Source organism: Siphateles boraxobius, unplaced genomic scaffold (assembly GCF_051911475.1).
Source record: "Siphateles boraxobius isolate OS27281-9 unplaced genomic scaffold, OSU_SipBor_1 97, whole genome shotgun sequence".
NCBI lineage: Eukaryota > Metazoa > Chordata > Actinopteri > Cypriniformes > Leuciscidae > Siphateles > Siphateles boraxobius.
In genome coordinates this window covers 2333732-2347500 of record NW_027509227.1, presented here as the reverse complement: position 1 = coordinate 2347500, position 13769 = coordinate 2333732, and the positions used below count along the sequence as shown (strand labels likewise).

General features: G+C 45.2%; 1 protein-coding gene across 4 annotated transcripts in view; it reads left to right on the top strand.

Annotated features, from left to right (window-relative positions):
• The window catches only part of dnajc13 (DnaJ heat shock protein family (Hsp40) member C13), a 143603-nt gene that overhangs the window by 30920 nt on the left and 98914 nt on the right, over nucleotides 1-13769 (top strand). For all 4 annotated transcript variants that reach the window (XM_077225019.1, XM_077225018.1, XM_077225017.1 and 1 more), the window contains exons 5-8: nucleotides 6346-6387; nucleotides 7713-7913; nucleotides 12715-12921; nucleotides 13003-13098. In XM_077225019.1, coding sequence (XP_077081134.1) covers nucleotides 6346-6387; nucleotides 7713-7913; nucleotides 12715-12921; nucleotides 13003-13098 — 546 coding nt within the window. The remainder of the gene's footprint in view (nucleotides 1-6345; nucleotides 6388-7712; nucleotides 7914-12714; nucleotides 12922-13002; nucleotides 13099-13769) is intronic.

Below are 13769 nucleotides of genomic sequence, written 5' to 3'. Positions count from 1 at the left end.
TCTCTCCTCTTCTCCTGTTCTCCCCTCTTCTCTCCTCTTCATCACTATTCCTCATCACTCCTCTTCATCACTCCTCCTCATCACTCCTCTTCACTCCTCTTCATCACTATTCCTCATCACTCCTCCTCATCACTCCTCTACTCTCCTCTTCATCAATATTCCTCATCACCCCTCTTCTCTCCTCTTCTTCTCTTCTCCCCTCTTCTCTCCTCTTCATCACTATTCCTCATCACTTCTCCTCATCACTCCTCTACTCTCCTCTTCATCACTATTCCTCATCACTCCTCTTCTCCCCTCTTCTCTCCTCTTCTTCTCTTCTCCCCTCTTCTCTCCTCTTCATCACTATTCCTCATCACTCCTCTTCACTCCTCTTCATCACTCCTCCTCATCACTCCTCTTCATCACCTCATCACCCCTATTCATCACCTCATCACTCCTATTCATCACCTCATCACTCCTCTTCATCACCTCATCACTCCTATTCATCACCTCATCACTCCTATTCATCACCTCATCACTCCTCTTCATCACTCCTCCTCATCACTCCTCCTCATCACTCCTCCTCATTACTTCTCCTCATCACTCCTATTCTTCACTCCTCCTCATCACTCCTCCTCATTACTCCTCTTCATCACTCCTATTCATCACTCCTCCTCATCACTCCTCCTCATCACTCCTCTTCTCCCCTCTTCTCTCCTCTTCATCACTATTCCTCATCACTCCTCCTCATCACTCCTCTACTCTCCTCTTCATCACTATTCCTCATCACTCCTCTTCTCCCCTCTTCTCTCCTCTTTTTCTCTTCTCCCCTCTTCTCTCCTCTTCATCACTATTCCTCATCACTCCTCTTCACTCCTCTTCATCACTCCTCCTCATCACTCCTCTTCATCACCTCATCACTCCTATTCATCACCTCATCACTCCTATTCATCACCTCATCACTCCTCTTCATCACCTCATCACTCCTATTCATCACCTCATCACTCCTATTCATCACCTCATCACTCCTCCTCATCACTCCTCCTCATCACTCCTCCTCATCACTCCTCCTCATTACTTCTCCTCATCACTCCTATTCTTCACTCCTCCTCATCACTCCTCCTCATTACTCCTCTTCATCACTCCTATTCATCACTCCTCCTCATCACTCCTCCTCATCACTCATCTTCATCACTCCTCCTCATGACCCCTCCTCATCACTCCTATTCATCACTCCTCTTCTCCCCTCTTCTCTCCTCCTCATCACTCCTCCTCATCACTCCTCTTCTCCCATCCTCTTCTCCCCTCCTCTTCTCCCCTCCTCATCACTCCTCCTCATCACTCCTCCTCATCACTCCTATTCATCACTCCTCCTCATCACTCCTATTCATCACTCCTCCTCATCACTCCTCCTCATCACTCCTCCTCATCACTCCTCTTCTCCCCTCTTCTCTCCTCCTCATCGATCCTCCTCATCACTCCTATTCATAACTCCTCTTCTCCCCTCTTCTCTCCACCTCATCATTCCTCCTCATTACTCCTATTCATCACTCCTCCTCATCACTCCTCCTCATCACTCCTCCTCATCACTCCTATTCATCACTCCTATTCATCACTCCTATTCATCACTCCTCCTCATCACTCCTATTCATCACTCCTCTTCATCACTCCTCCTCATTACTCCTCCTCATCACTCCTCCTCATCACTCCTATTCATAACTCCTCTTCTCCCCTGTTCTCTCCTCCTCCTCATCACTCCTCCTCATCACTCCTCCTCATTACTCCTATTCATCACTCCTCATCACTCCTCCTCATTACTTCTATTCATCACTCCTATTCATCACTCCTCCTCATCACTCCTCTTCTCTCCTCCTCATTACTTCTATTCATCACTCCTCCTCATAACTTCTATTCATCACTCCTCCTCATAACTCCTATTCATCACTCCTCCTCATCACTCCTCTTCTCCCCTCTTCTCTCCTCATCATCACTCCTCATCACTCCTATTCATAACTCCTCTTCTCCCCTCTTCTCTCCTCCTCATCTCTCCTCCTCATTACTCCTCCTCATTACTCCTCCTCATTACTCCTATTCATCACTCCTCCTCATCACTCTTCCTCATCACTCCTCCTCATTACTCTTCCTCATCTCTCCTCCTCATTACTCCTCCTCATTACTCCTCCTCATTACTCCTATTCATCACTCCTCCTCATCACTCTTCCTCATCACTCCTCCTCATCACTCCTCCTCATCACTCCTCCTCATCACTCCTCCTCATTACTTCTCCTCATCACTCCTATTCTTCACTCCTCCTCATCACTCCTCCTCATTACTCCTCTTCATCACTCCTATTCATCACTCCTCCTCATCACTCCTCCTCATCACTCCTCTTCTCCCCTCTTCTCTCCTCTTCTTCTCTTCTCCCCTCTTCTCTCCTCTTCATCACTATTCCTCATCACTCCTCTTCACTCCTCTTCATCACTCCTCCTCATCACTCCTCTTCATCACCTCATCACTCCTCTTCATCACCTCATCACTCCTATTCATCACCTCATCACTCCTATTCATCACCTCATCACTCCTATTCATCACCTCATCACTCCTCTTCATCACCTCATCACTCCTATTCATCACCTCATCACTCCTATTCATCACCTCATCACTCCTCCTCATCACTCCTCCTCATCACTCCTCCTCATCACTCCTCCTCATCACTTCTCCTCATCACTCCTATTCTTCACTCCTCCTCATCACTCCTCCTCATTACTCCTCTTCATCACTCCTATTCATCACTCCTCCTCATCACTCCTCCTCATCACTCATCTTCATCACTCCTCCTCATGACCCCTCCTCATCACTCCTATTCATCACTCCTCTTCTCCCCTCTTCTCTCCTCCTCATCACTCCTCCTCATCACTCCTCTTCTCCCATCCTCTTCTCCCCTCCTCTTCTCCCCTCCTCATCACTCCTCCTCATCACTCCTCTTCTCCCATCCTCTTCTCCCCTCCTCTTCTCCCCTCCTCATCACTCCTCCTCATCACTCCTCATCACTCCTCCTCATCACTCCTCCTCATCACTCCTCCTCATCACTCCTATTCATCACTCCTATTCATCACTCCTCCTCATCACTCCTATTCATCACTCCTCCTCATCACTCCTCCTCATCACTCCTCCTCATCACTCCTCTTCTCCCCTCTTCTCTCCTCCTCATCGATCCTCCTCATCACTCCTATTCATAACTCCTCTTCTCCCCTCTTCTCTCCTCCTCATCATTCCTCCTCATTACTCCTATTCATCACTCCTCCTCATCACTCCTCCTCATCACTTCTCCTCATCACTCCTATTCATCACTCCTATTCATCACTCCTATTCATCACTCCTCCTCATCACTCCTCCTCATCACTCCTATTCATCACTCCTCTTCATCACTCCTCCTCACTACTCCTCCTCATCACTCCTATTCATAACTCCTCTTCTCCCCTGTTCTCTCCTCCTCCTCATCACTCCTCCTCATTACTCCTATTCATCACTCCTCATCACTCCTCCTCATTACTTCTATTCATCACTCCTATTCATCACTCCTCCTCATCACTCCTCTTCTCTCCTCCTCATTACTTTTATTCATCACTCCTCCTCATAACTTCTATTCATCACTCCTCCTCATAACTCCTATTCATCACTCCTCCTCATCACTCCTCTTCTCCCCTCTTCTCTCCTCCTCATCACTCCTCATCACTCCTATTCATAACTCCTCTTCTCCCCTCTTCTCTCCTCCTCATCTCTCCTCCTCATTACTCCTCCTCATTACTCCTCCTCATTACTCCTATTCATCACTCCTCCTCATCACTCTTCCTCATCACTCCTCCTCATTACTCTTCCTCATTACTCCTCCTCATTACTCTTCCTCATTACTCCTCATCACTCCTATTCATCACTCCTCTTCATCACTCCTATTAATCACTCCTCTTCATCACTCCTCCTCATCACTCCTATTCATCACTCCTCCTCATTACTCCTCCTCATCACTTTTCCTCATCACTCCTTCTCATCCCTCCTCATCACTCCTCTTCTCCCCTCTTCTCTCCTCCTCATCACTCCTCCTCATCACTCCTATTCATTACTCCTCTTCTCCCCTCTTCTCTCCTCCTCATCACTCCTATTCTCCCCTCTTCTCTCCTCCTCATCACTCCTCATCACTCCTATTCATCACTCCTCTTCTCCCCTCTTCTCTCCTCCTCATCACTCCTCCTCATCACTCCTATTCATCACTCCTCTTCATTACTCCTCTTCTCCCCTCTTCTCTCCTCCTCATCACTCCTATTCATCACTCCTATTCATCACTCCTCTTTTCCCCTCTTCTCTCCTCCTCATCACTCCTCCTCATCACTCCTTCTCATCCCTCTTCATCTCTCCTCCTCAGCACTCCTCATCACTCCTATTCATCACTCCTCCTCATCACTCCTCCCCATCACTCCTCCTCATCACTCCTCTTCATCACTCCTCCTCATCACTCCTATTCATCACTCCTCCTCATTACTCCTCCTCATTACTCCTCCTCATTACTCCTCTTCATCACTCCTCATCACTCCTATTCATCACTCCTCTTCTCCCCTCTTCTCTCCTCCTCATCACTCCTCTTCTCCCCTCTTCTCCCCTCTTCTCTTCTCCTCATCACTCCTCTTCTCCCCTCTTCTCTCCTCCTCATCACTCCTCTTCATCACTCCTCTTCTCCCCTCTTCTCTCCTCCTCATCACTCCTCTTCATCACTCCTCCTCTCCCCTCTTCTCTCCTCCTCATCACTCCTCTTCATCACTCCTCCTCTCCCCTCTTCTCTCCTCCTCATCACTCCTCTTCATCACTCCTCTTCTCCCCTCTTCTCTCCTCTTCATCACTATTCCTCATCACTCCTCTTCTCCCCTCTTCTCTCCTCTTCATCACTATTCCTCATCACTCCTCTTCTCCCCTCTTATCTCCTCTTCATCACTATTCCTCATCACTCCTCTTCTCCCCTCTTCTCTCCTCCTCATCACTCCTCCTCATCACTCCTCCTCATCACTCCTATTCATCACTCCTCCTCATCACTCCTCCTCATTACTCCTCCTCATTACTCCTCCTCATTACTCCTCTTCATCACTCCTCATCACTCCTATTCATCACTCCTCTTCTCCCCTCTTCTCTCCTCCTCATCACTCCTCTTCTCCCCTCTTCTCCCCTCTTCTCTTCTCCTCATCACTCCTCTTCTCCCCTCTTCTCTCCTCTTCATCACTATTCCTCATCACTCCTCTTCTCCCCTCTTCTCTCCTCCTCATCACTCCTCTTCATCACTCCTCCTCTCCCCTCTTCTCTCCTCCTCATCACTCCTCTTCATCACTCCTCTTCTCCCCTCTTCTCTCCTCTTCTCTCCTCCTCATCACTCCTGTTCATCACTCCTCTTCTCTCCTCCTCATCACTCCTCCTCATCACTTCTATTCATCACTCCTCTTCTCCCCTCTTCTCTCCTCCTCATCACTCGTATTCATCACTCCTCTTCTCCCCTCTTCTCTCCTCCTCATCACTCCTCCTCATCACACCTTCTCATCCCTCCTCATCTCTCCTCCTCATCACTCCTCTTCATCACTCCTCTTCTCCCCTCTTCTCTCCTCCTCATCACTCCTCCTCATCACTCCTATTCATCACTCCTCCTCATCACTCCTATTCATCACTCCTATTCATCACTCCACTTCTCCCCTCTTCTCTCCTCCTCATCACTCCTCGTCACTCCTATTCATCACTCCTTTTCTCCCCTCTTCTCTCCTCCTCATCACTCCTCCTCTACCCTCTTCTCTCCTCCTCATCATTCCTCCTCATCACTTCTCATCACTCCTCCTCATCACTCCTCCTCATCACTCCTATTCATCACTCCTTTTCTCCCCTCTTCTCTGCTCCTCATCACTCCTCGTCCCTCCTATTCATCACTCCTATTCATCTCTCCTCTTCTCTCCTCCTCATCCCTCCTATTCATCACTCCTATTCATCTCTCCTCTTCTCTCCTCCTCATCACTCCTATTCATCACTCCTATTCAGCTCTCCTCTTCTCTCCTCTTCATCTCTCCTCTTCTTTCCTCTTCATCACTCCTCTTCTCTCCTCCTCATCACTCCTCCTCATCACTCCTCTTCATCACTCCTCCTCTCCCCTCTTCTCTCCTCCTCATCACTCCTCCTCATCACTCCTCCTTATCACTCCTCTTCTCTCCTCTTCATCACTATTCCTCATCACTATTCCTCATCACTCCTCCTCATCACTCCTCTTCATCACTCCTCTTCTCTTTTTCACACTGACCCTGACACTCTACTGTAATGCTGATGTTGTCTCTGTCTGCTCCTCAGAGATTCAGAACGGACTTCTCTGAGGGAAAGATCACCGGGAGAGTGAGTATAATCCCTTCTGATCCTGTCGGCAAACGCTATGTGAAATTATGCCGTTTCACTCAGAAATTCATCTTTACATGTAAACAGTGTTTTCCTCTCTCCACCTGCGTCAAAATGCCTAGCCGGATCATACACAGTTTTTTGACACACACCAAGGTCATGCAATTATCCAATTTTATAAGAGGGTATCAATCCAAAATGCTTTTTGAGCCCTGCCAGGCACCGTACGGTAACTGTTGCACTTCAAGGTAGTGAACACATTTTAAATCTGGACACTTTTATTACTGAAATGCTGGAAACTGTTTAGATGAATAACATTATGTCACTGCTCCACTACAGCGAGCGCCAGCTGGTAAGAAGAAAAAGGAGATTTTTTTTTTAAAATGGGCAATTGTTATTTTAAAAATATTTGATATCTGCATATTTATGAATTAGATATTGCAGAATTAATCAGTTTGCGCTAACTTATTTCTGCTAAAATGTCATCCATCACTTTGAAAGATGAAATGCAAAACCATTTAAACTACAGCTATAGAGTTATATAAATCATAACTATTTATTCATTTGATTCCAAGCACATGACCTTGTTTACAGCTCCGTTCACAGTCAGGTGATTACCAGCGTAATATCCGAATGCATGAGTTTATCACTGAGCTGCCATGTACTCATCCTTCCCTCTGGGCATTTTGACCCGAAACTCTTTAAAAAAAAAAAAAAAAGAATTTGTGGTTGAAATTTAAAAAAGTAACACATCCTTCTCTCTCGGGTCAATTTCAGCCTCTTAGGAATGAATGTGAGGAATGCTTCAGTACACAGAAAAAACAAAAATGCTCAAAATTCAAACTAAAAATGCTAAAACTTTACCAAAAAATTATTTTATAATGTCTACATGTGTATCTGAATGCTCACTGAAGGAACGGACTTTAGGACCCAGAGGAACAGCTCATTTGCTCCATATAGAGATATAAGCCCATCTAGAGTCATGAAATATCATCTTATATTAGTTTTTTTTCTCATGAGGTCAAAGACACCCCATGTAAGAAAATTTGTTAAAAGGGTTATGCATACAAATGAGTTATTTTGAATTTAAGTTTAACGAATGTGAGAAATGTGCTTAAATTACCATTTATTATTTATTGATCAAATCTAGTAATTTAAAGGTAAATAAAATAAAAAGTAACAAAAAACTCTACAGACTCACACCTGAGAAACCACCACCGTCCACCAGAGGTGTACACCTGATGTGCTTCACCTCCTGTAGCTCCTCTAGTGTAACTGTGCAGTTTTCATGCTGTCAGTGTGTGTGTGTGTGTGTGTGTCCTCAGCGTTACAACTGCTTCAAGCACCACTGGAGCGACGCAAGGAAGAGTGTGTGTCTGGAAGTGACTCCGGGCGGCATCGATCAGATCGACCCGCAGACGAACCGTGTGTTGTGCTCGTACGACTACCGGTGTGTGGAGGGATTCACCGAGGTGTCCGACTACCAGGGCGGATTCTGTGTGGTGTACGGGGGCTTCGGCAGGCTGGTACATACACACACACACACACACACACACACACACACACACACACACACACACACACACACACACACACACACACTCAAACACACACACACACACACACACACACACACACACACACACACACACACACACACACACACACACACACACACACACTGTGAGTTCACACACACACACACACACACACTCAAACACACACACACACTCACACACACACACACACACACACTCACACACACACTGTGAGTTCACACACACACGCACACACACACACGCACACACACACACACACTCACACACACACACACACACTGTGAGTTCACACACACACACACACACTGTGAGTTCACACACACACGCACACACACGCACACACCACACACACACACTCACACACACACACACACACTCACGCACACACACGCACACACACACACACTCACACGCACACCAGACCTGCCAACCTTTACGCATTTTGCGTAGCGGATACGCATTTTGACCTCAAAGTACGGTGGTACGATTTGTCACTCTAAACTACGCAAAAACCTGGTGACGCTTCTGTGCACGCGCAGTCCTCAAATCAAGCAACAGCAAAAGAAGCGGAGTTCGACCAATCATAGCGCTGGGTTCATTCCCCAAATAGCAAGCGGGGATGATTGACAGATACGTAAGGCCTATCATTAAAAAGAGACTGAAAATCGGCAGTTATAAAGAATCCCGCTCGATCCTCTTCCTCTCCCGCGGCCGCCGTCTGACTGAGTTCATCAGCGAGGACAGGACCGTCGTCACGGCACTTCTGACTCCTGAAGGGGAACGGGCTGGGGTGGATGGGGAAAGTTGAAATATTGGTTTTAGTTAACTTAATCTAGATTCGATGATCATACGGGAGTGATCGCATGGATTAAAATACTCCTTCATTCATGGTCACTCAGATAAGAGGAAAACATCATTCAGCCATGCAAATTATAAAATGCTTAAGTATGCATTTTAAATCTAAATGAACAAGAAATATAAATAAAATTTAAATCGCTATGGGTTAATGATTATGAAAGTTTTGTAATTTGTGGATTACTGATAAGCGTGAGTCTGAAGTTTATTTATTCATTCTCAGTGTTGAGAAACGTAGTCTGCATGTGTTATGTTATTGTGGTAATAATAAATAAAGTACCTAATTATGTTACATAATTATTTTGTATGAAAACTAGCGTATTAGTTACTTATGGATTAAAAAGCACCGTTGTATCAGTGCTGCCCGAGCTCTCTCACAAACACAGACCGCGAGCAACACAGAGAGAAGATAATTGTAAATTGACGGGCTAAGTTTAAATTTTGTTTTAGGTTGTGTTTTTTTCTGTCAGAATGTCAGAAAGCATTTTGTATTATCCATCCGTGTTTTTAAAATTCGTTAAAAGACAGACGTTTTACTGTTAACACAGCCCCATATTTCGGATTCATTTAAACTTGTATACTTGATATTCTTTATAGAATAAGTGATTCGTTTTGCTATTATTGGACTCCTGTCTATTTATTGTCAACTATTTTCTATAAATATCTTTGTATTGGCTAACGTTTATTCAGCTAATGCGTGTCCTGTTTAAAATGTGCAATGCTCAAATGCAAAGACAGCACGTCACAAATAAAAGTCCTTTTTTCTTTGTGATTTAGTATCATATTTGGATATCGGAATAATAAATTAAGTAGCCTATCTTAAATGTACTCATCTATTTGTTGTTGTTTTTTTACTGTTTTCTAGGGGTTTCTTAATTTTAGACTAGTTATTAATCATGAATAAAAAATGGCCAAAAATATTCTGCCAGACAAGTAATTTGTTGAGGTCACTGTGTAAAGGACTACACGCCTGCGCACATATATATATTCAAACGCGCACACCTGTAGACTAAACACGTAATACGCATGTGCACGCCGTCAGTGTTTTCACAGATTCACGTTTTTGAAGTTTACACAGAGATGATTTTGCACAAAACCTGTTTCAAGGTTTGTGTTCTCAAGCACCAAACACTGTTGTGTGTAAATGAGCGGCCGGAACACATTAAAAGTTTCTGTTTTCTGTTGAACGGTGTCGTGTTAGCGGCCGCTAAGTTAATAACTAATGATCTTTGCAACGGAAGTGAATCAATCAAAACTAACTTTAGCTGGACACTAACTTTATTCTAGAGCTGCTGTAAAGCTAAACAATCTGTTACTATAATCTCCTATTATCACTGTAAAGCTGCTTTGAAACAGTGGAGAAAATAATTATTTGATCCCCTCATGATTTTGTAAGTTTGCCCACTTACAAAGAAAAGAAGGGTCTATAATTTTTATTGTAGGTTTATTTGAACGGATAGACACCGAATATCAACCAAAAAATCCATAAAAACACATTAAATAAAGGTTATAAATTGATTAGCATTTGCTCGAGTGAAATAAGTATTTGATCCCCAACCAACTAGCAAGAATTTCTGCCTCCCACAAATTGGTTATGTGCTCATGTGCAACCCAGATCAGTCCTGTCACTTTAAGAAAGTATTCCTAGTGTCAGCTCGTTATGTATATAATAGACTTCCATTCCATCCTCTCCACCAGCATGGGCAAGACCAAAGAGCTGTGGAAGGACATCAGGACAAGACCGTAGATCTGCACACGGCTGGAATGGGCTACAAGACCAAGAAGCTTGGGGAGAAGGAGATGTTAGTGCCATTATTCAGAAATGGAAGGAAAACAAACTGAAAAATCCATCGCCCTTGGTCTGTGTCTCCATGCAAGATCTGGCCTCATGAGGTACAGATGATCTTGAGAACGGTGAGGGATCAGCCCAGAACTACACAGGAGGAGCTTGTTAATGATCTTAATGATCTCAAGGCAGTTGGGTCATAGTCACCAAGCAGACCATTGCTAACACACTACACCACAATGGACTGAAGTCCTGCCAGGCACATGTACAGGCCAGTCTGAAGTTTGCCAATGAACATCTAATAATTCAGAGAAGGCTTGGGACAAAGTGCTGTGGTCAGATGAGACCAAAATTGCACTCTTTGACATCAACTCAAGCTGCCGTGTTTGAAGGAAGAGAAATGCTGACTGTAACCCCAAGAACACCATCCCTACAGTCAAGCAAACATCATGATCTGGGGCCGTTTCTCTACCATAAACTCTTGGACGAGAACCTCCGTCCCTCAGCCAGAAGCCAGAACACTGGAGATGGGTCGTGGATGGGTCTTCCAGCATGACAATAACCCAAAACAACAAAAACAAGACAACAAAAGAGTGGCTCAAGAAGAAGCACATTAAGGTCTTGGAGGGGCCTAGCCAGTGTACAGATAATCCTATAGAAAATCTGTGGAGTGAGCCAAAACTTTGAGTTGCAAAGCGACAGCCAGGAAACCTTAAGGATTTAGAGAGGATCTTTAAAGAGGAGTGGACCAGAATCCCTTCTGAGATGAGCAAACCTGGTGACCATCTACAAGAAACGTCTTTCCTCTGCGCTTGCCAACAATGGTTTCTCCACCAAGTACTAAATTATGTTTTGCTTGGGGATCAAATACTTATTTCACTCACTGAAATGCAAATCAATTTATAACCTATGCATAATGTGTTATTTTCTGGGGTTTTTGGTTGTTATTCTGTTTCTATACCTTAAAATAAACCTAACGTACAAAATACCATACAATGACCCTTCATTTCTTTGTAAGTGGGCAAACATATAAAATCAGCAGAGAATCAAATAATTATTGTTTCCACTGTATATTGGTAAAAGCGCTATATAAATGAAGGTGACTTGACTCGCATCTCTCAGCACTTGTTTGCGTCTGAGCACTGAGATGATATCCTGCGCAAACACACACACACACTCACTCACACACACACTGACTCTCACTCACTCACTCACTCACTCACTCACTCACTCACTCACTCACTCACTCTCACACACTGACTCACTCACTCACTCACTCACTCACTCACTCACACACACACTGACTCTCACTCACTCACTCACTCACTCACTCTCACACACTGACTCACTCACTAACTCACTCACTCACACACACTGACTCACTCACTAACTCACTCACTCACACACACTGACTCACTCACTAACTCACACACACTGACTCTCACTCACTCACTCACACACACTGACTCTCACTCACAAACTCACTCACTCACACACACTGACTCTCACTCACTCACTCACACACACTGACTCTCACTCACTCACTCACACACACTGACTCTCACTCACTAACTCACTCACTCACACACACTGACTCTCACTCCTTCACTTACACACACTGACTCTCACTCACACACTAACTCACTCACTCACACACACTGACTCTCCCTCACTAACTCACTCACTCACTCACTCACTCACTCACTCACTCACACACACTGACTCTCCCTCACTAACTCACTCACTCACTCACTCACTCGCTCACTCACACACACTGACTCTCACTCACACACACTGACTCTCCCTCACTAACCTACTCACTCACACACACTGACTCTCACTCATTAACTCATTCACTCACTCACTCACACACACTGACTCTCCCTCACTAACCTACTCACTCACACACACTGACTCTCACTCACACACACTGACTCTCACTCACTAACTCACTCACTCACACACACTGACTCTCACTCACACACACTGACTCTCACTCACACACACTGACTCTCACTCACTAACTCACTCACACACACTGACTATCCCTCACTAACTCACACACACTGACTCACTCACTCACTCACTCACTCACACACACACACACACTGACTCTCTCTCTCTCAGCACTTGTTTGCATCTGAGCACCGAGATGAGATCATCCGCAGTGCGATTGAGCACGCCGGCAGCTTCATCGGCCTCACGCTGCGCCTGCGTAAGGACCCGCTGGTGTTCGAGAGCTTCGTGTGTGAGCGCCTGGGGAAGTACAGCTCAGACGAGTGCATCACCTCGCTCACAGAGTTTATTGTGCAGAAGCTCACGCCACGGCATGGGGTAAGATGAGCCGCCGAACACACTCAAGCTTGTGATGTCACCTGCGTTCTCATGATCTGACTGGTGGTCGTGTGTGGTCAGGAGCCGGTGAAGAGGATCTTGGCCCTCACTGAGACGTGTCTGGTGGAGAGAGACCCCGCATCATACAACATCGTCACCGTTAAACCCTTCGGAGAGGTGACCAAACACATCAGCACATAAACACACACTCTAGACCGAACACAAGCACATAAACATCTTCATTATAAGTACATTTGTTACATTTTAACGATCAAAATAACTATTTTCAATCCATTTTACTTTAGTAATCTGATAGATTTCTGAGTAAAACATGTTTAATTTTAGCTACACTTTATTTCGATGGTTCAGACATTCTGCTCCCTATAAGACACTTCATAACTAAGTCAGTCAGTAAGTCCTGTTGAAGAGTCAGTCAGTAAGTCCCGTTGAAGAGTCAGTCAGTAAGTCCCGTTGAAGGGTCAGTCAGTAAGTCCCGTTGAAGAGTCAGTCAGTAAGTCCCATTGAAGAGTCGGTCAGTAAGTCCCGTTAAAGAGTCGGTCAGTAAGTCCCGTTGAAGAGTCGTCAGTAAGTCCCGTTGAAGAGTCGGTCAGTAAGTCCCGTTGAAGAGTCGGTCAGTAAGTCCCGTTGAAGAGTCGGTCAGTAAGTCCCGTTGAAGAGTCGGTCAGTAAGTCCCGTTGAAGAGTCGGTCAGTAAGTCCCGTTGAAGAGTCGGTCAGTAAGTCCCGTTGAAGAGTCGGTCAGTAAGTCCCGTTGAAGAGTCGGTCAGTAAGTCCCGTTGAAGAGTCGGTCAGTAAGTCCCGTTGAAGAGTCGGTCAGTAAGTCCCGTTG